At 41.1% G+C, this 26,449-nt stretch overlaps 1 protein-coding gene across 1 annotated transcript; it reads right to left on the bottom strand.

Annotated features, from left to right (window-relative positions):
- Window positions 1-10,441: 10,441 nt before the first annotated feature.
- On the bottom strand, window positions 10,442-26,449 carry wdr43 (WD repeat domain 43). Its single transcript, XM_079370426.1, has 18 exons — window positions 26,154-26,449; window positions 25,166-25,300; window positions 24,406-24,527; window positions 22,337-22,457; window positions 21,390-21,508; window positions 21,183-21,285; window positions 20,982-21,046; window positions 20,723-20,882; window positions 20,189-20,275; window positions 19,910-20,035; window positions 17,519-17,668; window positions 17,183-17,269; window positions 16,960-16,991; window positions 16,744-16,807; window positions 15,596-15,709; window positions 13,919-13,988; window positions 11,703-11,764; window positions 10,442-11,531 (listed from the first exon to the last, which is right to left on the bottom strand). Exons 1-18 carry the CDS (start codon window positions 26,358-26,360, stop codon window positions 11,397-11,399), a joined length of 1,959 nt encoding a protein of 652 aa, XP_079226552.1. The 5' UTR covers window positions 26,361-26,449; the 3' UTR covers window positions 10,442-11,396.

Genomic DNA, 26,449 nt, shown 5'->3' with positions numbered 1-26,449 from the left:
TCTAATAACTGGCAAGAAGTGATGTTTGCAGTCTGACATTAAGCTCAGAAATTAATGATCTATCAGAACAGAGGGCTCGGTCTGAGTGAGAATATATATGGTGTATTAATAAGTCAAAGTTTCATTCCAGAATGAGAATCCATCACTTAACAGGAGATGATTGATGGTGCCACAGGTAGAGATCATGTTTTAGCAACAAGTGTAATTTAACAGTATAATGTTAAATTTTTATTTCTGTGTTTTTTTTTAACAGGAAAGCCTTCCAATCCTTTCGAGGTTCTTAAGAGGAAGGTAAGGTGGTGACATACAGGAGAGAGTGTGCAAAGAGGGGGCTGGAATGTAAAATCAGTGTTATTTTTGTGTCACCAAGTGCAAGTTAAAATGTCGAGGTAAAGAAACCTGCTGCGTGTGTGTGTGTGTGTGTGTGTTTCCATAAACTCTTTTCTTTTGAATGCTTCTAGGGAAGTTTCTAAAAATGCAAGAAATGGCTTTATGCATTTAAGCATAAAATAGCGAAATATTGTATTCACCGAACTGTGAAAGTTTATGTTGGGATTTCAGACTATAATGTAAAATGTTGAATTAAATCATATATATATATATATATATATAAAGCTCTGCTGATGCACTGTGCCATAAATACTCAGCTGGTGTGCAGCACGGAGACGGAAAGTAAATATTGTCAAACCTTCCCGATTTATGACTCTGGATGTTGGTAGTGCGTGCATTACCTGAGAAATGTGATGAAAAATGTAAGATACTCTTGTCAACGTGTCTCCAAGTGCCAGATGAGATAAATTTCCACAGAGCAGGGGGCTGATCTTTCTCATGTCATGCATAATTCTTGGGGGACAGGAGACTGAAGTAAGTTTGCCGCAGCCACCACCGCTTGTCAAGACCCTCAAGAGGCTATTTGTAATTCTGCGTCTGTGAGAGCGGCTGACATTTTCCATTGGCACTTGAAGCACATCTAGCCGTGCCCTCTGCCCCCTTCATCTCCTGTGGTTTGCTCAGCTGAAATGGGACAAAGCTCACGGGGGCTTACAGAAATTCAAGGGGGAGTTCCAGCAGAGGCACATCCAGGGGTTTTTCTGACAGATGTGCCATGGTATTGTGGGATCTGTTATCCCCTCTGGGGACTGCTGGAACACCTTATTGCATACATTTACACAGGAAATGGAAGCATGAAAATATCACCTGAAGCCAGAAGGCAAGCTAAAACTGTCCCGTATACGTCTTTTCCAAAGAGGACAAAAGCTTAAGAAATCATAGCCAGAACTGCTTGGAGAGGAGTGTATGGGTGTATTATGTACGCTTTATTATTTAAAGGATGAATGTTTTCTGACAACATGCTCTAGTTCCGATAATTCCCAAAGCGTTTATTGTTTTAATAAACAACATCCATTTACACACTCATGCTGAAATGTAGAAAACACTCCTCTCCTCTGTTTTACATGCACTCCTTAAGATCTGGAACATTTAGAGACAGCCTGCTTCAGGAGCAGGAACATGATGTAAAGAGGAAGCTGCGCTCGTAAGTAAGATCAAAGACAGTGTTTACCTTTAAATCAATGCTGTGTGTATTGTACTTCATTATAGAACAAAGGAGGGGAAAAGACAAGAGTTGAGTTTCAAGCACCTTTATTATATACACCACGATCTCAGCAGTTGATTCTTGGTTTCGTGGCATAAATATCATCACACCCTGGGGTACATTTGTTAGACGTTAGGACGCAGAGGATAAAGCCTAATTAAGAGAGTTACCACTGATTTACAGTAAACTCCTAATAAGTCATTTAATAAAATAAAAATAAAGTCCAGTCATTTGGTTTGACTCCAATACGGGAACATTAAATTAACCATCATTTACTGTTGTAATGTCCTGTCACAACCATGGTGCACTGGTAACAATTGTTATGACCCAGCTCAGACCACAACCTAAAGGGGAGAGAATCCCAAGTAAAAGTTTCAATAATTATTTGTTAAACCAGATAAGGCCACACAAAATATAAAACATAAAATATTTATTGACCCATAGACCAAATCAGTGAAACTCTTTATAGACCGAATTAGACCAAATTACACATTTACAATAGGAGGTGTGGAAATCAGTCAAGTCAGTAGTGTGTAATGTGCATGAGGGGAATGAATGTGTAGATGTTATCTCCATCGTTTCAAAAGGCATGACATGTTAAAATGCTCTCCCCAATTCTCTGCAATGAACATTTGATTTTACAAAGCTGTCCATTCAGGCGCTTCTTCCTGTCACCATAGTGGGAGCACTAGTTTGGTTACGTCTGCAGTCGCACAATGACGTCAAATGGAGGAGAAAGCGACACACAGTGCAACATTTTAAAACCAAAACTCTGTTACCCCGTCTTACACAGAAACACCTGAAACAGAGTTTCTGAAAATCTTCACCCTGGAAGGAGTTTTCCCAAATGTGCATTTTCAGTGAAGTGACCGAAAAACAGTGTCTGTGTGTGTAAGAAAGGTACCCACCTATTTGTGAACTAGGCATGAGTCTGTCATTCTCAAACTAAAATGCAGTATACAGTACCTGTGGAGAAGGTCAGAGCAGAGAGATAGAGAGTGTGTCTGTGTGTGTGTTTGTGGGACTGCTGAAGCTTCAGTAACCAGGTGTGCTGAGTTACTGAATGAGACCACAGGTTAAAGACACACAAAGTGTTGCTATAAATCACATCAGTGTAGGAAATATGCCTAAAGGTATTCTACTTTAGGCTGATTCCTCCTGTATATATTCTTACAAGTCAGAATGAGTATCTTGTTTAGACCCACACATTAAAGAGAAATGTTGCAGGATAGCATGTCCTTCAGTAACAGAAGGAGGACACTTCAGGGGACACTTCACTTTCACAATAAGTTACCCAGTAAAAGCAACACTCTTATGATGCAATCACTTCACTGTCAAGACCACACTCAAAGTAATACACTGATAGTGAGCAGACAATCATTCCTCTGCTTTTCTTACAGGTTTTGCATCAGCTAATAGGATCCAGTTTGATATCTTTTCAACTTGGATAACAATATTCCGTCTTTGTAAGGCAATGGACGCTTATTTATGGCAGACACAACGTTTGTCCACTCATTGTGTTCACTTTTCTTCTGAGTGTTTTTATTTTTGTTGGTTTTATCAATTTTCTTTGAATTTCAAACCCCTGTTAAAAGTGACTGTAGTCAAGAGATTAAACTCTCAGTGGTTGCTTTAGTGACTGAGAGAGGAGTGTTTGTTTACTCAACATGAATCAAACTGTTTTCATTTATATGGCGCCGAATTACAACAAAGAAATCAAGGCATTTGACATCAGAGTACTGTCTATTAATCTCTTTTTACTGAGAGCCGACTTTAAACTAACAATGAGCATTTGGAAACACGAAGGGAAAAACGTCCTTTTAATGGTTAGACACCTTGAGAAAAAGTGAACTCAAGGTTAACCATCATCTGTTGTGACCGATGAGTCGAGAAAGAAGGAAAGTGGAAGAGACCGAAAGAGTAAATGATACAACTACCTGTAAATATGGGATCATTAAAAACACTTAAATATATCCTTGTTCATAACATCCTCTGCATATGCCATTTTTGCTCTTGGTTACCTATTACAGTGGTTCCCAACATTTTTCATTGAAGACCCCTAATGTCCTCCAAGACCATCTCAAATCAGCGATACACTGCTGTCAAATACTAACAGAAGGTTTTATTGTTTGCATTGATAAAATCCCAACATAATAAGCCAACTCTATCTAGAAAGTGTTTTATCATGATTTTAGGAAACATTTTCTTGCTATCTTTGGCGCTAATATCCACAATTGTCAGTATAATTGCAAAACAATCAGGGAATTTACTAGATATCTAAGCTGCAATAGCTTGCAATGTTTAATTGGCCACCCACAGCGTCACATTGTGGATAGAGACAGAAAACCGGTTCAATGGCTGCAGAAGGTTTACGTACTTAATATTTACTCAGACACATAGACATACGCTTGAAAATGATTTAAGTTTTAATGTCCCATTCGGTAATCACAAGTCATATATCAACACTTGTAAAGGCCGAGACTATCAATCAAAAATGAAGAATGACTGTTTTCACCTGGACAGCCGGGAAAGAAAGCGTTGGTAAAAGCAGTTTCATTTTTAAACTAAGTAAGATTTTATTACATTTCAGTCCAGAGAGACTTCATTAAGACTGAACCGTTATTGGAAAAATGGAATATGCAAAGTCTTCATGATGCCTTTTTGATGTAGTCAAAGTTGAGTGAGAACAAAAGGAGAATCCCCCTGATGGAGTCCTGACACTGGAGGTGGTGCGTAATGAAGGATGTAATAAGTGCTGGACTTCTTAGAAGCTGAACCTGAACACTGATGAGGATTTGAGGTGTCTGGGGTGGAGGAGGGACACAACAGTCCACGCTGCAATGACAAACTGACAGCAGCAGTTAGGAGAACAGATTTAAAGTCTGACAGCAGCTGGTTGATTAAGGTCGAGGCTAAAATCTGGATGCTTCCTGGGGAAGTAGGAAGAGAGAGAGAGAGAGAGAGAGGGAAACAGACAGGTTGATGAATGATGTCTATTCTGATCATACTGGTATCTTCTGTGCAACACCTCCTCTGAACCATGGCAAAAATATTTAGCTGGCTAGCTGCAGAATAGCTCATAGAACCTTCCTCCTCCATGCTAATAGACGGTACCTGGGTCAAAGCTAGTTATTGTTGCATTGTTCAAGAGGTCTTTTTCGTTATTGAATGCTTTGATTGACAGCTTTGTTGACTATTTTTGCAAGTCAGCTAGAGATGCGCCACTTACATCTTTATTTTCAAAAAAATATTTCAGTTTTCTTTGTTGTGAATCGAGCAGTTGCAACACACAACACAGAGTTTTCAAATGTGCTGTACCAAATTTACTATTCACTATTACAAAGACTGGCTGTAAATGCACAATATGCCAGCCAAGTTACAGAAGTATTTTTGGCCTCGTCTTTTCACAGTGGGAGGCAGTTGAGCATTGTTGTCCATATGAATATACAGTTTATGGCCTCAATTTTTAAAAGGTTGAACAATTTCCCTTTAATATTCTCAAAATGTACATCCTTCTTTTGAGAGTTGTTATTTATATTAAAGTTTCCCTGTAATATAGTCAAATGGTCCATTTATATCTGCATGCAGTGTACCACTTGGAGTGTTTGACTGACCTCTCTGCCTTGTTAAAGCGTTGGCAGATGGAACTCATCCAGGTGCACTGCGGTAGGTGGATCTCTATGATTACATGGACTTTCTGCATAACGTCAACATCAGCTTAAGAGGCCTGACTCCAGGTCAGCTCACACAGTGTTACTAAAAGTGTCCGGAGATATTTTACAGGCAAATCCAAAATGTGACACTAAAACAAACTGTGATGACAAAATACAGAATGCTGTTTTTCTTTTTCTTTTTTTTAAAAATGTTTCACTGATAAAAAGTTTGAAACATTGTAGTTGTGCTCTGAATAATGTATGCCTTTTGTCATTCGTGCATTATTCAGTATACAAAAGTCTGGAGTTCATTTTTACAATTATGACTTCACTGGAACACTAACATTTAACAGTTCATGATTGGTTAGCCACCAACTGTGGTGGCTTTGGGTAACCAGTCATCACCAATCATTTGGAAAGCAACATGGTTTTCGGTTCCCTCGGTTGAACCCGTCTCTATTCAGTTCACCCATGAGCTTCAATAATGAGATAACATATCTTCTCTCTGTTATTTACAGTCTAACAGGCCGGGAAGTGGTGACACTAGCGTGAAAGGAGGACACCTCCCTGGGGGAGCTTAATCAATAAGCTCTGACAGCTCTCCCTCATCTGAGACATCCTCGGGGGCAGATCCAAGGTCAAAGGGAATGTCACTACTAGCCTGTAAATGTGACAACACATGTTTCCCAGGGTGATGTGCAGCAACATGAACCTAATTATTATCCTATACAACACTGTGTCATTGCAGGCTTGGCCAAAGTCAGTGAAGTATTTACAAACACAGAAAAGGGGATCAGGCTGAAAATGCCCAGTGGGTGTTTCATAAAGGAAGCTTAGGAAAGTCAGGTTTATGGCGTTTTCACACTGCTTGAGTGAACGCAAAGAGCCATATTTAACCCAGAATTCACTCTGATTTTTTTTTCTTGACAGACCCCTAGTTATATTTCCTCGTCGAGAAGCGGAGAGACCCATATGTGAAACAGGAAATATTCACGAAATGTTCGTATATCATGCAAAAGGTGTGATCGTCATGCACATTATGAAGATGATCCATACTCTTTTCTGCCCGTCATTTAGTTCTTTTTTAATCATTCCTTGATACTGTGAATACATCCAAATACTTGTCACATTGATATAAAGACAATAAACTGTCATTAGAGTCTCTGGATTTTTACAGCATCTTTTTGACTCTGAAGGGCCGCTCACATCACACCAAACAGAACATAAACTTCAAACTGTGAGGGACATGTATCGGTAAACACCTTGGGAAGATTTCAGGAGCAAACTGTCCTAATTGTTTTCCGAGATTGCAAAGAGATGCTTGGTTAAAAACAGCTTTGAAAGAGCCTAAAAAAAAGAACAAGGATTGATCTTTACCTTACAAAGTCATGAGATGCCATTACTGCAATGACAAAAGCAGAGGCTTGTTTTCAGCACTCACACTGGTTGCTTGGTTTGTTGCAATAATCTTCTTAAAATCATCCTAAGGCTCCATCTCCTCACATAAATAATGTGATGTCTGAAATTGTAAATCAGTAAACAAATAAGTGCTGAAATTGAATATACAAGATGCAGCCCACACTTTAAACTGCTAATATCAGAGGGGATCCCAGCCAGGTAATTTGTTGTCTTTTTCGCCTCCAGGAATGCGACAATCATCTGCTGCTTTATTGGAGAATCCCAGCATACGACAAAAAGAAAAGTGAGGACTCAGCGTTGGTCAATAACAGCCCGAAGCTGTTAAACACATCTCCTGTAGATATCAGGGCAGCCAGCTTGCTAAATACTTTTTTTTTTAAAAAGACGCCTAAAACTCTGCGATTGAACCTTTATTAAGCTAGGACTATTCTGATTTGTGGACTTTTACACTCATAGGTTTCTTAATTTTCTTCTAAAAGAACGTGTTGTTTTTATTAGATTTTATGAATTCTCTGTGCTCTCATCTTTACCTTTACTACTCTTTAATATCCAGTCAGGGTAGTTTTGAGTCTTATGTCATACGTTCTATTTGACATTGATTTTTGTGTCTTATTGAGCTTTCATGATCCCTTTGTGTCCGTATTGTATAGCACTTTAAGTTGTGTTTCCTGTATAACAGGTGTGAAACAAAAAGGCCAAAGGAGACACACATACTTGTGTTTTTACTTGTTATTGGTTTGTATGAGGTAACAAACAACCTACATTATGTTAAAAAAGGTAGAAATATGACTCATTTGTTGTCCTTTTGAGTAGCATTTACAGAAAGAAAACACATTGTGAATATGACTGCAGGAAAACAGCGTTGTGTGTCAAAACAGATGATGCATTTTTAAAATGACAGGTCTTCGATTTTGAGCCCACCATAGGTACATTACAGCGTAATGGCTCATCGTCACAGCTGAGTGGTAAAGACGAACTGTGAGGGAGGAAGTCAGGACAAAGCATCAGACTGACTGTAACACTGACAGGAGGAACAGGTCAGAATGGAGGGATAGGTTTCTATGGTAACTGAGGTTGCACTTAAACCTACTTTACAGCCTCTGGAAGTTTGACTTGAAATAGAAATATGCATCTAGGATACAGAAGTAAAAATAAGAATACTTGACACATTTAAGAGGAAGAACTTCTGCACACGCACACACACACACTATATGAATACAACATTTAATAATAGTTCAAATGATATTGTGGGAATACACAGGTTTAAAAAAAATAAAATAATCTGTCGTTCTGAGACACACCTATGTAATGAGTAATATGGCTTTTTGAAACACTTCTTTGGACCAGGCTTGACTGGAGGAAGGAGTTGTCATGGTAAATTCAGTGTATAGGCCTTCTTTATGACACAGAATTTTGCAGAAAACAAGTCTGATGTAACTGCAGTAACCTCGGCTTTGACTGCTGATCCAGCTCTGTGCTCTGCGGTAACTGATGCCGTTTGTCAGAAGTGAGGAGCTCATCATTAACTGGAAAACTTCTTCATCTTCTTTCTCGCAGCTGCCGAGCCCCACCAGGGAGCGAGAACTCATGCTCCATCAGCTCCATCATGGCCGACTCTCACTCAGCTGCTGCAGTGTGCAAAGAGGGTGCAGCAGGCTGAGATGCGGGCTGTGGAGGAAATTGTGGTTATCTTTGCTGATAATTTTCAAAGGAGCTGTTTGTTTTCTTTGCAGGTGCACTTGTGATGTGGGATGTTTGGTATGCAGCCGAGGGCTCTTCTGAGGCGAACAAAGATCACCAGGTGAATGCAAGATGGATGGTGGCCTTCAGAGTGTAAAATGACCCAGACAAGAGAGGCACTTTGCAGGACATTCAGAGCCTCCCACCTGTCCCGTCTGCCTAAATCACTAAGTGGTGCTACGGCTCGGGAGAGCCTCCTCTTCCCCTCTGTCATAAAATACACCCCATTTTCCAAATTAGATCCTGATATTTTATATGATCACTGTCAGGCAGGTACACTTACAAGAAATAATGAGGAACAATTCTGGAGCAAAACTGCAAAAACAATGCCAACAAAAACAACAACCACTGAAAGATGATTCCTGGGTGCACCTTGTGTTATTTCTCTGCGTCTTTAAATTCACCTTCAAACACTTCCGCCTCACTTTTTTAGCTCATTTTTTGACAAAAAAAACATAAGCAAAACAATCAAGAACATATATTTTTTTAGTCAGTCACAGTCACACAACTTTATATCCTGTGAAACCTTTGGATGTCACTGTGGATGCTCATGTGGACACCTCAGCTAATAGACTTTTCCCCACTTTCACTCTGTGCTAATAGCGCTAATGATGCCTCTGCAGAGTACCCGATACAATGCAGAACAGCAATTAGTGGCTTCCCTGGCTCTTGCATGTTAAAATGTGACCTGTGCAGAAAGTCTCTACCTTCCACAGAAGATATGAGCAACAGCTCATTCTCTCCTTTAGAAATGAGAACAAGTATTGTATTGTAGTAATCCTCAGATAATGTGACACATACGCAAGGGATTCAAAAGAACATTTGGTTCCTTACCAAACTCCAGAAACTTTAGGAACTCATTATACAACTGTTGCAAGTGATAGTTTAAAATCAGGCCATCATGTGTTTTCATCCGCTTTGCTTCAGAGTAATAACATCCTCGTCTGTAAAATCAGAGAGTTGTGTACCTCTGTTTGCTCTGACTCGCTGAGTCGTCTTTTTCGAAGGGGGACCCGGAGTGAATTTTCTCAGCAGGAAACAAATCTTTGTAAGTATTTGAGCGCCACATGAATTGGAGTCATCGATTGCATGGAAGACAGTCCCAAAGAGTTGACAAGATAAAAGGCACAAAGGATGACAACACTTTGCCTCAAGCAAGGAATAAGTCCACTTGTTGCATTTTTACAGCGAGACTCGTTTGCTCAGAGTTCTTTATCTTGATGGAGTGACGTGTGAACATTGTAGTGTATTCAAGCTCAAGAAATATGTTCTGCAGTCAACGCATGTCCCATTAGTGGATTCTCTATTATGTGCTTATTTACAGCAGGCCTTAGTGCTCGGTGCTGCTGGATGGTGACCGTATATCTAATGACTTCTACACTCATGTAGTTCACTTTATTTAGACTTTAGACAAAGCAGATATTCCTCTCTGATTTTTTTTCTACAGTGAATCTTGAATCTATTCAGCTGGGGCAGCTGTGGTTCAGCGGTATAGTTGGTCATCTCTTAACTGGAAGATTGGGGGTTCAAACCCCAGCTGCTGCAGCTACGTCAGTGTGCTTGACTGAGACCATTGAATTTTAACCGCGATAGTTGGCACACTCAGTCCTCCCTGTTGCTAACAGAAATATAAGACCCATCAGTTTATCAATCGCTGTTACTGCTTGCCTGGTACTACACATCCTTTTACCATTATTACTGACATTGTACTACAAATATATCTTGTTTCGGTTTCTATCCTTCATTCTGCCTATTTTTTCTTGCCACTTTACCTTTGTTAAAGGTTGCTTCACACTGCTTCCGAGTTAACATTTAGGACTCTGCACGATACAAATTAAAGAGATAACTAAAGAATTTGAGATAAATCATTACTCATGAACACCCAGATGTTTCTCCACAATTTGAACAGCAGGATCAACAGGTTTCTTGTCATTTACTGCTGAATCATGCTGAATGAAGCGGCTCCATCCTGTTCAGCTTCACTGTATTGGACACAAAGTGTCATAAGGACTTTACTTCCCCCAGCAGACACAAACCATTTTGAAAACCCATTTATTTACCTATTTGAGCAAAATTCACATTTCCTTTTTTTTTTTTTAAACTCAGTTGTCCCTGTGACCATGGGTTCAAGCAGCGGACATCAGGCCATGCCCAGAAACAAAACAGAAAAGATCAAGTTAAAACAAGAGATCTGCAACAAATCAGTAAAGAATAAAAAAAAAAAAAGAAAAACAGCATTCAGGAGACTTTACAGGAGTTCATTTAATCCAGAGGATTTCTGTAGAGGGAAGAGCTCATACAAACACTTCACTGTACACAGAGATTTACACAGTGAGGGGGCATGATGTCAGCCTGGTACGCTGACCTCTGGGTTGAGCAGTATCCTGTACAGCTAACGGCTGATGGAGGACTGGGTGGGCGGGGTTAATCCCAGCTCCATACCTGCTCTGTGTTTGCATCAGAGGGTTCCAGATTACCGAAGAGTAAGGTTAGAATAAAACTCAAAGACAGAGTGCTGCCTCATCTACTGTTAAACTGGTCGTATAATACTTAATACTATTTCTATTTATATAACAATGTGAAACTGGAATGCAGACTGCAGTGGAAGTAAACTGGAACCCCGTCACATGACCTTCTCTGTCACGTTTTGATGCCAACTCGTCAGATGATGGAGCTGGGATGCTCACACTCAAGTTTCTTTGATTTCAGTTTGCAGAATGTTTTGCATGACTCCCCAAAATGTTGCATCAGTTCCTCAGACGGGGGAAAGACGGGGCGTGACATGACCGACCATGTGGCTTGAAATGTGGCGAGGCGAGACAGGGGGTCTCAGCTGCCCGCGTTTCAACACGTGTCCCTTGATTTTTTTTTTTTTTGTAAAACCATACTTTGTTCTGGTAATAAAATCAAAAGCAGGAAAATAAAATGAAAGTATATATAACTCTCTCAAGTCCATCATATGTATGGTTTCAATTTCTCCTTGATCACTCTCATTCTTCTTCACTTTCATTTTCGTGATCCATGTCTTCCTCTCCGTTAGCTTTGGAATCTGTTCGGCTGTCTGGGTCTTCCTCGTCCTCTTCATCCATTTTCTCCTCCCTCGCTTCCTCCTCCTCTTCCCAGTTCTAAAAGGGCCAAAAATAATGTAAGTCTGTAAACATCAGCTCGAAAAAAAAGGACATGCCCGCAAGCCAAAACAGTTAGAGCTCCCCCTACTGGCTCGATGCAGCCACTTTGTCCAACTGTTGTGTTCCTACAGTCGCTAACTTTTCACAGTTCAGTTTGTCCTGACTTACATCTGAATCCTCTTCATCTGGAAGACCTTCGTCACCAGAGGCTTCATCTTCATCAGATGATTCTGTAAAGCGAGAGCAAAGAAACAATTCCATGAGCGAGATCACGTCGTCTCATATTTAACAGGAGGGATGACAGATGGGACTTTTTGAGGCCATTTGCCCCATCAGGTCAGACATTGGTATCAGGTATTACACGGCTGGATCTAAATATGATTATATCAGGAACAACAACAAAATGTTTCAGAGGTTATCATCAAGCACAGCAAACTAACAGACACGTTTTAAAACCAGAAGAGTGTGCGCTGTTCGGTCGCTGGGTACCCTTCACGGTCAGAGGGTTTAAAAAGGCCATTTGACAGCAATGCATGCTGGTCAACACGGTTTAGTGAACGCAAAGAAAAAGGTGAAAAAATGAACCGTGACGTCTTTATTGTCCCATCAATTCAATGAGTGAGACTCTCTGGGGTCAGAGGTAAGTAGGTGAAGTTGAATACAGCAGCTTTTAAAGAACAGGATGTTTTCTAAGCTGCAGCAGAATCGGTTTTTAATTAGAGTTTGGAGCTGACCGTCCTTCACAGTACAGATTTTTGAAGTTTCACAGATAAGAAAAGAAAAGGTTCAAGCTGAAGTGTCATGTGGGCTGATGGAGGACTGTCAAAGGGACAGGACGAGCTGCTCTATGAGAGTGCAAACTTAAGTCCATGTTTCTCACAAGCTTGTGTGCAGCAGAAACCAGGCGAGCTTCAGCGCTAACTGAGGCTGCATACTGAAGGCTGAATCCTCACCTTCAACACATTACTGGAGAAACTCAAAAGATACTGATGAACGTTTCAAAAACACAGATTGTGGGAAATAACTTGTTCTCATTAAAATAGTGCGATCAAAGTCCTGCACACTGAAAAATAGCACAAAGGTTTTTTTTTACAAAGCTTTAGTATTTTTTCTCTCTTCTTTCTTTCTATCTTTTTGATAATGAAAAACAAAAAAGGTTATTTTTGATGTGTTTCGAAATGATACAAAGTGTTGAACATTTCACTGACCAAACGCTCAACTTAAAAACAGAATCCGGAGCAAAAAAAAAAAAAAAAAGCAGGCAAAAAGCTGCAAGCTTACTGAAAGAAGAAAAAACACTGATCTCTTTTACTAAGGTTATTCTTTTAAAGAATGTCCAATAAATAAGCACAAATTATCTTTTGAAGGGGAATGAAAGAAGTGAACAGTCTGACAGACTGTCGTGTCCAGAGTGTTTTAACCTTTTAATTCATTAGCGTGAGCCTTATTGTTGATGCAACATCAAGCTTCAACCCTGCTCTACATTGTGACAGACATTTACACTGCAGCTGTAATTAAAGCAGCACGTGGTGCTAAAGTTTAATTAAAGCAGAATTTATGCTTCTCATACGAGCAATCAGGAACACCATAAAGAGCGCAATGATTATTAGTAACTCTAAGTTAAAAAAAATCACCCTGACAAAACAATGAAAGGCACAATGTCTAACATCTCTGACACTAACTGAGGCTTCTCGTCTCTGTCCGTCATCAAAGCCTGATGTGAAGCAGCCTCACTGGACTGGAACACCCTCCCGAGCATCAGCTGCTTTTATCAACGTTTCTTTTAATGAACCTTCACGTGACAGCTGCCGGAACGCAAAGTGCGGCATAATTATTTCATGAAAGCCAATTTTCTACGTGACTCGGTAAAGCGTTTTATACAGTACGGTGATGAGAAACGAGAGTGAACAGAGCGGGGCCTTGTGCCGCTCATACGGCAGGATCTGAACGCTGTGGGTCTGGTTGCCGGGCAACAGGAGTCATGTTTGCGTGCGGTGCATCGGCAAGAGCGGCTGAGTGATGGGCAACAATACCTCGAGAAATCTAAAGCCGGTTCAATGCGGTCGTGGTGAAGACTTGCTAATGACTTCAGGTGAATTGGCGAGAGAATAAGCATCAGTCAAAGTGACGAGACAAACTGACAAGCTGATCGGTGGTCGTAACAGGACACGAGCACGACCTGTTGCACTGCAGAAGGTCGCCAGCCAATTTCGAAGCAGCTATTGAGAGACTTAAATAAGATCATAATGTATTTGTATGTATCATTCCTCTCTTGATGCAGCTGGGTTATGGATGCACAGAGATGAGAGTCCTGCAGAAGAGAAACTAAAAGAGCTGGGGAATAAAGAAAGAGACACTGACTGTAAAAGAGGACAAACACTTACCCTCCTCATACACCAGCTTAGCTGTGTGGTCAACATCTGTGACTGTGTTGCTGCTGTCACCTGTCGCCACCTGGTGGTGAAAGGAAAGAAGTGCGTTAAAGCTCCGTTGAATTATGACTGTTATGTCATGAACATACGGCTTTAGTTTTTACAAAGTACTGCAGCTATGATATAAAAGCCTGGGTTTATTGAAGGTCTTACAGTTTTGTTTCAGTTTTTTTATCTGGACTTTTAATGCATTGGTGTCATTTATATCTGTTGTAACATCAGAATAAAATCAAAAAGACTTGTAGTAAAGAAACGCAGCTCATTCATCACTTCTGAGCCTCCGTACACGCGTCTGCAAAGAGACCGTCCTCTGCCTGGATTTACATGTTTTAGTCGACTCTGGAGGTTTCTCAGTGTCTATTGAATCTACGTACCAATGACAGGTGGGTTTGAAAGAGACACAGTTCAGCAAATTGGAATCGGCAAAGAGAGAATACAATCACAGTGAGGCGAAACACCAAACAGAGTAAAAAACATGGGGGAACCTTGAGTTGACTCTGCAACGAATACATCGACTGACTCTGAATAAAGAATATTCAATCCCCACTGCCTCCATGTTTGCATATTAAGCCACAGACTCTTTGGTTATGTTATCGCTCACGTAATCCATTTTTGAGGTTATGAATTTTCACAAAACGTTAATTTGACCTTGTTGAGAGAAGTGTAGCAGCTTCATTGTTGCACAGACCGGCCTGTTGTAATCACATCACAGTTTCCACCATACTGTCGCCTCATGAAGCATCTGAATGATTCTGAAATTGAGGTTGAATGTGACTGTTCACTTTGATAAACAAATCACAATCCACTCAAGAAATGTGACGTGCTTTTTTTTTTCCCTCGACAAGGTCACAAATATGAAGGGTACAATAAGCGTCCTTGTGGGACAGCTGTGCCCGAGGCTGAGGTGGAAAAGAAACGTCAAAACTCAAGGTGAGAAACAAAGCAAGCAGAAGACTGCTAATGTTTTGTTTTTGTTACACATTTCACTGAAAGGCAGACTTTGCATCTGTAGTTTGTTGAAACAGACTTTGATGGCTGGTCCTTTTAATTCTTTAGTAGAAAAGTCTCAGTATCTTTTCATTTCCTCTGTTGTAGATCTGCTTTTAACTTTCGGTCTTTCTGGTTTTAAAGCAAAGAGAAAGCAGCACGGGATGCTGTAAACCAGATAGGATAGCAATGCTTCACTGACAGGCCTCCAACCAGAGCTCACGGGAAGGCAAAGCTCTTAAAAAAGAGAAACTTGACACTGATGTAGGCTGATTTTAAAAAAAAAAAAAAAAAAAAAAAAAATTGATGAGGCGATGAACCAGAATAAGAAAATTATAAAGCCAAATGTGATCCAACCGAGTCAGTAAAGCCCTGCCTGAAGTTTTTGATCGGCCTCATACACATTAAGTTTTCTACAGCACAAGCTGTACAGGGGAAATACATGAACCTGTAATCTGCTACATGAGCCCCCAGTCGACGGTTTGAGAGACATGCTCTTTGCAAACAGCTCAGAGTTTAGCTTCAAACATTTTGCTCTTCCATGGGACCTTTGGACACACGTCATCATCAGGGAGGGGAATCATACCTCCACCCACAGTGAAAAGTAAATATAAGGATCGTTTTGAACAGGACGACACCGACCTGTGTCGTCAGGAGATGCAGCTTCCCGTGCAGCTTCGTCAGCTTGTGGAACATTTTCACTCGGCTCTCGATCATGTGATAGAGAACTCCCAGCTGGGTGACCAGGTCTGGCAGCTGTGGGATGAAAAGACGGATCAGTTAAAAAGGTTCAGCAGAAAACACACAAGGGTGCACTGGATGAGATCTCTCCTCCTCCATAAATAATACCCTCCTAATGTATGCTGTGAGGGCGGTCGGTTGTCTCATTTCAACAGTTCATGGAGAGGTTGAAGAGGCCCGCAGCAGTAAATGACTACAGCTGCAAGACGGGCTGCAAAGATCTTAATGCCATGTGTGTAAGAGGGATTTCTATGTCTGCGTATTTCAAACTGATCCTTGTTTTTAATAAACACAAAGCTTCTCACCTCCATTCATAAAACCAGTCGTTGAACCTGAGAGCACGGGACATACTGTTCTACCACCGACTGAACTCATCTGCAAATTTGTGCAATTTTGTCAAACCGTGGCGAGCTAATCCTTTATAATAGTATAAAGGAAACTCGGATCAGGGTACATTCCTGTTTTATAAAAGGGGCACTCTTTCGATGCAGTCTGGTGGATGTGATGAAAAGTCGGTTTGTGGTTATAGAAAAACAACTCATTTGCTACTTTATTTTAAATACTGTCAAACTTTTGAATTTTGAACTGTAGTTTGTGCATTAACTCAAATATTACAGACCATCTCATAGCTCCACTATAGAAATCCATAAACTAGCTACAAGGGTTAGGCCGAAGTCTGAATTCATCAAGTCTGACATCAAAGGATGCATCTATGGGCTTTCACATGGTAGCTAGTGAAGGTGAAAGGTGTAGCCAACAGAAAAACAGGTCTCCTCATATACAAGCGTCCACGTGTTAAAGAAATGGAAATGAAGTTGGCAGTGGAGTTGGTGACCGTGTAAATGTTGACAGAAGGTGGAAGCATGCGAGGTGTGTGTATGTCAGCTTCTGTTTGCACGGCCGCGTCTCCATGCTTTGGGGATCACTATCACATTATTGAGATCTTAAGAGTACATCTGTGCAGAAGGGATTACAGCAGAGGCCAACAAACATCAAAACGAGTCGAGTCTGGAGGCTTTCCATCAGCACAGGCAGAATCTGAGTCTCACCGATGCCAGGTATGATGTGTGGTGCATGAGCACAGCCTTGAGCCATCGAACCATTAACACGGCCCTGCAGGAACAAAGAAATAAGACTGTCTCAAACACATAAAGACAAAGTTGCACATACGTCAGTGTCCTGTAAAAGTAATATTGAATGTGCATGAACAAGTTTAACTCAAGAAAACGGAATCCTTCAAGAGAAGCGGCTGAGCTTCGACTTACGTGAAAGGGTGCCCTTGGAGCCTCTTTGTGATCTACACAAAAGGAAATGAAATGATAGTCAGAGGTTGTGAGGAGAGCACAGAACGCTAAACTGTCAGACAATATTTTTGCAGAGGTCAATGAAGCTCAAAGAAGACCGGCTGTCAAACAATAAGACACACAAACTTGACATTTATGGAGGAGTATGCGGTTTTTTTGTTCCTCTCACAGAAACTTGACTCACCTCTTCTACTAAAGGTAAGACAGCAGGGAGCGGTAACCGAGCAACCGTTTTCTTTATCACCATCTCCTTGCGAGTCTGAAAAACTTTCTGTAAGAGGGAATAAAAGCTGTTGTTAACATCTGCTGGTTTTTTAGGAAGACTTTCCCAGGGCGAGTTTAAAATTCACGACATCGTGATGGAAATATTCAGACTCAGTTTGAATGATGCTTTGGGAATTCAGTGCAAATGTGCATGCACAAGTCATTGAAAGTTTTGCCTGCTGGAACGTGTGCCGTTTCAACTTTGGGCGATGACACGAGAGTGAAGGTTTGATTCCAGCCGGGGAAAAACACTCACATTTAGGATGCTGGCGTCGCTGCTCTCCAGGCCCTGCACCAGCAGAACTGCAAAGTTGTCCGTCTGTAAAGAGGCCGTCCCTTTTGGAGCTCCCTTCACACCAGACACGGTGGACAGGTCGATCTCACCGAGACGCTCTGCTATCGACAACTGCAGAACACAGGGGGTTAGATTGGGAAGATGTCAGATCAGACTGTTCATTCCAGTTAGACCGATTTAAAAACGGTAAAACAAAAAGGGTTTAAGAAATCAACGCCAACATTAACCAAAGCTTATCTTAAACTAAAACATACTTCTAAATCTCAACTTTGACTCAAATTATCCAGTGAAAACTGTACCACATCGTTGTTGGAAAGTGAAGTCTGACCTTTTGTGCCATCAGATTGTCATGCTTTTATTTTGAAGTGTCAAAGGAACACTTAAAAAGCCTTTTACCCATGTCAGAGCTTGTTCATGTGAGACTATGCTGAAAACTTGATGACTGCTTCAGTTGCTGTAGGTTTGTAAAATAGATGTATATTACATAATTGGTTCTTGGGCAATTAATGTAAAGTCGGGACTAAAAGCAACATCTGTACGTAAGATGAGAAGACGCTGTCTGATATATTGTGTTCATGGAAGTCCACGACGAGCAGCTTGTGTCGCTCCTTTAGCACCTTCCGTTTTCACTTTGTGGAGTTTGCACTCTTATTAGCTACAGTACGGTAGTTGAGCTCTCTGACCGCGGGTCGTACTGTCTCATAGGGGTGTTTTAATCGAATTAATCGTTTCCAAGATGCATCGAGATGCGGACGTGGACGATTCTGCATTGATGCACTGACAGAGCATAATCGATTATAGCGTCCCCGCATTGTCCTTGATTTTCTGGTCGCGACTGGACAATAAAGTTCTAAAGTTCAAAAAACGTCTGAGTAGCAACATCGCATTGAACTGTGGGAGAACAGCGCTAGCCTAGTGCAATATGGCGGAAGCAGGACAACATCATCGAGAGCCAGTAATAAAAAACGCACCTTGTATTTTGAAAGCGGACATCTGGGATTTTACGAAATTACCAGGAAGCACGAACTGGACAAGACGCACGCTGTGTGTAAAGTCTGTCACACAAAAATCAAGTGCCTTGGAAATACGACTAAGTTGAGGAATCATGCTAGCCGTTTTCACTCCGAGAAGCTAACGCCTGCCACCATAAAGTAAACACTGGATCCAGCTCAGCCAAGAATCGATGAAAAACTGTCAATTTTGCTACTGAGTCCTATTTAACAGTAACGGTGCATTACGTTAACGAAGACTGTGTGGTTTAGTGAGGATGACCATTTTCACAAATAATATAGGTAGCCAGGCTAGGCCATGGCTATTTATTTTGGTTTACAACATTGATGTCCATACATTAACATTTAAATATATTGTATGATGAAGGAGTACACTGTGCTGCATTGATGCCATTTTAGTATTCACTGTTAGAAATACTCTGTTACTGTTGTCTGCTGTGTTCAGAGTCATATTTCTGATGCTTGCTTCATTCAGGGTCCTTTCTATGAGTAGAGGACAGTTGCTGGAAGCTGCAGCTAGACTGCAGAAGTATTTGTTTTAGTTATTTTAATTCATTTATTTTGGTTTACATTTTATTAACACATTGATGTTAATGAATTCTGAAGCACTTTCTAATTTATAAAGAAGGGAGTTCATATTTATCTGACCGCTTGTATTAATTAATTTTAAAAAGTAACCATGCGCAGTAATATAGAAAATTACGGATGCAATGCATCGTAGAATCGAAAAACAGGATAATCGTAATCAAATCGAAAGACCAGTAAAGATGCACAGCCCTACTGTCTCATCTCTGCCACTTTAATGTAGCGCTGGCTGTACAAGGTTGTCGCTGTTTTTCCCCAGTAATACCCAATGAATGCGGAGGAATTTTTAATTGTGTCAGGTGGTGTGTAACGCAATGACAGCGCCTGTTATATACTGTTATATTGATCGCACTAAGTATTAAAAGTGTGTCTCAGACACGGGATTCTACATCACCTACTTTTATTATGGATTAGGTTGACCCTTCTCTGGCAGCAGACTTCAGAGGTTGTAACCCGTAAATACTTTCTGTGCTGGCTGCAAGCTCCAAAACCATCAATAAGTCTCTGCTTGTGAGATCTACTAAGTTACTGCCCTCACTGTTCTCATTTTTCTACTGAAGGAAAAAAGGACCGGAGTGTAAGTCTTGTGTTTTGTATTTATCAAGAGCTGAAAACTACAACAGTCAAGTGTAATACTTCTGTATACTGAAATCATCTGCTGCCTTAAGCCCGAAGAGGCCATCTGAAGTCGGAGCCAAAGAAAACATCAGAGTGAGAAAGAGAACCGTAGTAAACAGCAGTGGAGAACTTTCTGTACCTCTTTGGTGTCCGTGTCTTTTTTCCTCTTCTCCGAGCCCTGTGAGCTTGCTTTGACTGGGGCTTGATGACCCGGGAGTCCGGGGACCAACACTTTGCTCTTGACGTTGACAATTGGAGTTTTCACCTGGAATGGGAAACAATCTCAGGTTGTCATCTTCAGGCCCGGAATTAATTATCTTAAGGGGAACATGACTGGAAACTTAAGGTTGAGAAGAACATGCCCAGAATACAGCGGCCCACTTGAATGATTAAAAAGAAGTCAAGACTTGATCGTTACCTTGGAAACAGTGGTTTCCATGGAAAGAGACAAGGTGGTCTGAATATCTCTGGTCAGACAGATGTGTCTCTCTGCGGTGTTGATCTCCTGGAGAGATGGGAGGAAAGACGGGTGAATCAAACGAGTCACCGCCCAGAACACAAAATGTTGACAGAACAACGAGGAGAGCTTTTTGTAAAGTGACAGTTACAGAAAATCTAAACTACACATATTCTGATTTAAATAAATCAGATGCTCTCAAGTGAATTATATTAAATACGGTTTCATTTACTAAACAGTATCACCATGAAGCTTAAATATAAAAAACATGAGAGAAAATCTGGGTGTGACCTTTGAACTCTTAAAATGTCAGATTTAGGTTTCCGATATTCTATTAAAAAAATTATATATATATAAAAAGACCTTTCATCTGATATGATAAAATAATAGTTACAAAAAGTCAATTAAAGTACCCAAATACACATTCTCAGAGAAAAGAAGAGTACATCCTCTGAACACTAAGCACGGTTTTTACAGCTTGATTGAAGCACTCACCACTCGCTCCACGACCGGCTGCAGGTGATTTCCGTACGTGAGCAACACGCTCCGTGTATCAGCTCCGAGAGCGGCAGCCAGAAGAGGGATCGGCATCGGGGAGTCTTTTGTGTCTGACATCTGCACCGTACAGGAGGGTGAAAGCGGCTTCTTACAGGGCCTGTGGGGACAGACACGTCATGAGCACGCTACGTGGTCATAAAGAAGAAAGTGTGTTCGATGAGACGGAACATTCAACTCGAGCGTTTCAAAGACTCACCCATTTAAAAAGTGCTCGAAGAAATGCAACTGTCCGTCCTTACACACCACGGCCATCCTCACAGCCTGAGTCAAGCAGGGCACACAAATTCAGAGAAGGAGATGTTCGTAAGCAAAATGATACGGAGAATAGAGACGACGCCCTGTAAATGTTTCACATCACTACAGTCTAAATTCACTCCAAGACATTTCCCCTTCTCACCTCCTCTTTGCTGTTGGACGCGACGAGGTCGACGTGTTGAGGCTCGTCCGTCAAGGTGAAGGAAACAACAGAGTTCTTGTCCTTCCCATCTTCTCGTACTTGCCTACAAAGAGATAACTTCCTGTGAATTCTATGGACTAAAGCACGCCATTCTCACCCTGCCAGGGGAGCCGTTCACTAACTGTGACTGACCAGCATAAAACCTACCAAACGCTAAGGAGTCGATCATGTGCAGCGCCCGACAGGAAATAGAGGCCGTTGCCGTCAGGAGGTCGCGTGGTGGCAAAGCAGAGGGTCGTCACAGCTGTGGAGTGGCCTGTGAACTTCTGCAGGAAGAACAAGCGGGAGTCGAGGTCAGTCATCGTTTCTCTTCATTGGACTTGAAAATTGGCACCGAGTCCAAACTTCAGACTACTTCACAGGGACTTTAAAGTTCCATACATCATGTTGTTCTTTACATACACAATGTTTTGAAGCCCCAAAGTTTAGTCTAAGAAGTCTACTGACCCAGGTAACAGTGACAGCTTTTGAATTTTATGTTAACACATAACAGTGATGCCGCAGAAAGCACTGAACTATCTTGGTCGGCGGCCATTTTAAACCGTTTTGAAGACCTGGACTTCGTCCTGCTTTCGTATTTAACTCACTGGAAGTACCCGAGGACAAAGAAACCCAAACACACTGGTTCTGGCTTCAGAGTGGAAAATAAATGATGCTGAGTAATCAAATCAAAGAAATGAAGTGTAGTCGTTTATTTGAAGGGCTGTATCAACGCATTTGATTAACATTGATCATTAAGGCATTGGCTTTTCATTTAACAATTATTTTGTTGTGTCATGTGATCATTACATCACATGCAGACTGTTGTCATTTAGATTTGATCTTCTGTTCTTTTCAATCTGATTCATCAAAACAAAAAGAAATAAAAAGCTCTGACTGCTGCCCCAGAGAACTTTTGAATGTGAAAGTCTTCTGAACTTCATTCAGGGACTCTTTTAGAGGATTTCAGTAAATCACCACCTCACTGCTCCAGAAAGGTCAAATGAGGACAAAGAGCAGAAATAAGTGTTGCCTGGAGCACACTGACGTGAAGACCCAGAACAGTTTGCTGAGGCTGAATAAATCAACAAACATGAATATAAGACGACACTCACCCTGTACACCTCCTTGGTGTCCAAGTCCCACATCTTGATAACCTGGCCAGCTGAAAGCAGCAGTTTGCCATCAGGGCTCACACACAGACTGCTCACTGCTGCACGGTCAGCCTTCCACTTACTGTGGAACAAATCAAACAGTTAGATCATAAGTGCAGACAGTTAGGTGAAGGTTTATCATACAGCAGAATTATAATCTCTCTTCCTTTTGACATCTTGGGAGTGTGTGATCGATATCAGATATCATGAAGGAGTGACGAGAGCTCCGAGTCGTCAGGAGAAAAATGTCATTGAAGTTCATCGATTTCATTTGTAGCCTGGATCTCCACAACGTATACTTGACGTTAACGACTGACGCAGCCAGTTTTAACAAGTTGATTTTTGATAATTAAAGTTTGATAATCATGGATATGAAAAAGTAGACAAAGCTTTACACCTTTGGGTGACTATGACTTTGTTTCAACCAGAAAGTCTGCGGATCAACGCCCCTCCTGCTGTATGTAGCTTTTGTCCTAGAGCAAAACTACGACCTGCTGCTTCACCAGTGATGTCTAGGAATGTGATAAGTTAATACTGAAGGGCATTTTACATATTCTCCTTTTTCTTCAGTGTGTGAGTGTTCTGTGAGTGTGACATTTGGTGTAAAAGCAGTTTTGATTAGCTGGCAGACATAGAAAGGGTCTCTTTGAGTCCACGTTTATTTCCTCTTAATAGCGTCTGCAAAGAGCTGACAACAGATGAAGGTTTTATCACTGCAGCACACATGAAGATGGTTTCTAATTTATTACTGGCTCTGACCAGAGTTTTCACCAAACACTCATCAAGAAAGCTGTCGCTAATTGAATCTGAAACAGCAGGAGGTGAACGGCTGATACAACGACACTGAAGTTAGCGTCAGTCCAGTAAAGTGCAGTTTTAATAACTTGTATGTGTGGGATAAGTCAAAGAAAAGTATTTGTCTAGAGCTGCAGCTATCAAATATTTTAGTAATCGAGTATTCGATCGAATAAATCATACTTTTGCTTAATTAAGGTTTAACTCATCTTGGATCGTCCCTACAAACCTGCTTCTTTTCAGCTACCATGGTAACGCCTGCTTGTTTCAACCAACCACCTCTGCTCTACAGCTGCTGACACTCACCATATTACTGACAGGGTCCCAAATAAACTTTTGGATTCACTGGTCAAGGCGGCAGGTAGATGAAAAATACAGGCCAAACATGTTTTAATGGCTGAAACAACAAATGGTGTTTTTGTGTAGCCTACACATCTGTTGTTGTACATTTAATTGAGAAAGCATTATGTTCTGTTGAATCAATCACAGATTCAATCATATCAGATCAGGAAATTGAGAAACTTTAAATATTTATTTGCTTTGTCTATGCTGCAAACACGGCGATAGTGAAAGGAGAAAATCCGACCATTTGACCGGATCAAGTGTTTCCGACTCAGTCGTATGGATCACGGATCATCTGTGTGCTGACTAAAAGTTAAAAGGGGCGCGCCGCACTCGTGCGTTAGCGCTGAAGTGTCCGTGTGTAAGAGTCAGAGTGCAGCGGAGAGAGGAGCAGGTAGCTGCAGCTACATTAAACGGTTTTATACTCATAGCATAGCTTTGATGGCACAAAAAAAAACTAAACGAGTCATCGTTTCAGCTCTACATTTGTCAGATAAAAACCAAAACATCCCAGCTGCTTCAGAAAAGGGTTCATTCAGCACGAGGACAATAACCAATCATCACTAGACCTTCACTTCTTCAATAGGGATCAAAAATCTACTTTCACTACAACGGGTTTTTTATCCAAGCTTTTGAACAACATAAGAGTTAGTCATGCCCTCTGCAGGAAACGGATCACAGATTATCTTTGACAGAACCAAAAGAGGGGAGACCTGCCATGAGGAAATAGTCAGTACAGTTTTCAAAGTTGATGATGGATTTGTGAACAAGGATGTCACTATAGGACATCTTCTGTCTTAGGGACACACTGGCCTCATTCGCAAACCACAAAGCGCATCTACGTCTGTATTTGTATATTCCCATTTTGTATTTCTGTGAAACGGATCACTGACCTTCTCGGTTTGCCTGTCTGCAGGTCCCACTCTATAATGTGTGTGTCATCTGAGCCGCTGTATAATAAACTGTCATCAGGGTGCCACTGGACACAATTCACTCCTCCACTGTGGCCTCCATCCTGACAGGGACAGAAGATGTCAGAGAGTGAGCAGCAGTTACAAAGGCAGCCTGGCACATTAAAATCAAACACCAATGCAACTGTTATACCCAACCATTTAAACATAAAGAGGTTCTCCACATGCAAAGAAATCACTTGAGTCCTTCACAGTGAGGGTCCTGGCCCCCCGGGTTTAACACGGTGGAGCCTGCATGATTGCGGAAAGTTGGTGGGACATTGTAATGTTATGTCCATTATGATGTCATTAATCACTGTATATCAAAATGTGTTCATTTATCTACACCATCCTTTTCATTTGGAAAAAAGAGAAAGAAGTATGTTCACTGTTACTAAGTGTTGATAATTGGGAAAGAAACTGTAGTCATGTTTTCCAACATTACATGAATGATAAGATTATTTGTTATTATAAATAAGCAAACATTAACAAGTTGTGTGTTTAATTTGTCATATTAGCTATCGCAATGTTTAAGGATTAAAGAAACGTTGCAAGAGCAGGAGTCGTGCTAAAGGCTAATATATGGGTTCCCATGGCATGACAAAGATTGGGGAACCCCTGATTACTAAAGCATTTCTCAGTGGGTGAAGTCATTATTGTTATGTAGGATACAGTGAATGAGCAAGGATGTGTTCAGACTCACCAGGGTACAGTGCAGTGCTCCCTTTGCTGTACTGTAAATGAGAACAGTACCCGCCGCTGTGCCCATCGCCAACAGGTCTGCCTTCTCCTCCACCTGTCCTGCCTCCGATTTCCTCTTCTTCCTCTGCGGTCCCTCCTGTAAGAACATCTTTAAAGTTCACTTCCTTTGACACCAGATACAATAACCAGATTAAGAGGTGTGTTTGTTACACTAACATAACTTTAGTCTTCGCTGATTAATTTCACTTCCTAAAGCTGCACTGTGACAGCAAATAAAGCCAAATGGTGTCTTTTAATGGTCTGTTACTAAATGTTACTTTATAAGCCAGAAAGTTTAAGGAACAGGCCAAAGGTGAACAGTATGGCAGTAAAATAAATCCTTAACACAACAGCCACATACTGACGGGTTAAAAAAGCAAACCTGTGGTTGTGGTTCAATTTTAAACTCTTTATTTGTCCTGTTACAGTTCCTTTTACCAAAGAAATGCCACAATGTGCACAGAGAAAAAACTTGGAACCTCTCTTTTTCAAAGTGTCATGGAGGCACGCGCTTCAGCAGCTTAGGTGGGCTCGTGCCAATTAATATAACCGCTTTACAAGCAGCGTTTCAAGTCTAAGCACAATAAAAAACATTTGGGATCATATAAATTTGCAAATGTTAACATTTTATCGAGCTTGTTAAAACTTCAGTACCTCATTAAGACATTTCCAATGTTTTCGGACTACCATGTGGGACCAACATGTGCGTCCTGCGCAGCTGTTGAAGCTAAAAGCTAACATGCTAAACAAGTATGTGTCATACACGAGAAAGCGTCTGCGTTGGCATATAGCAGTAGAATATGCGCTTCATTAGTAATATACTATATGAATAGTAATGTAATTTTATTGCAATATGTGCACCTCTATAGTCAAACTATCTCAGACAGTTTGCTAAGGCCTCGCTAGCCACTATGGCTAACAGCAGGGATACCCAAAGCATAGGTACGTACCTTGACTGTCCGGCATGGTCCCCAAGCTATGCAGATACAAGTGGCACTCAAATGGGCTGAAGGCACATATTCTTGATGAAGTGTTTTACTGTCTGTGTTCCATATGCGAAGTCTGCCATCCTGGGCACACAGCGCTAAGTACTGTCGTGATTTAGGTGAAAAGGCGCAGGGTAGCTGCAGTGAAGAGCTGCCTCCATCGGCCGCCATTTCTGAAGCACTGCTTGAGTCTGCGTGCGTGGTTTACACAAACCACGTGTGGACAACCGTGAACATGCGCATTAGAGACGTGAGCAGCT

The sequence above is a fragment of the Symphodus melops genome, assembly GCF_947650265.1.
Source record: "Symphodus melops genome assembly, chromosome: 19".
Taxonomy (NCBI): Eukaryota; Metazoa; Chordata; class Actinopteri; order Labriformes; family Labridae; genus Symphodus; species Symphodus melops.
Note: the sequence above shows the minus strand (reverse complement) of the source record. Positions and strands in the feature narration are given on the sequence as shown.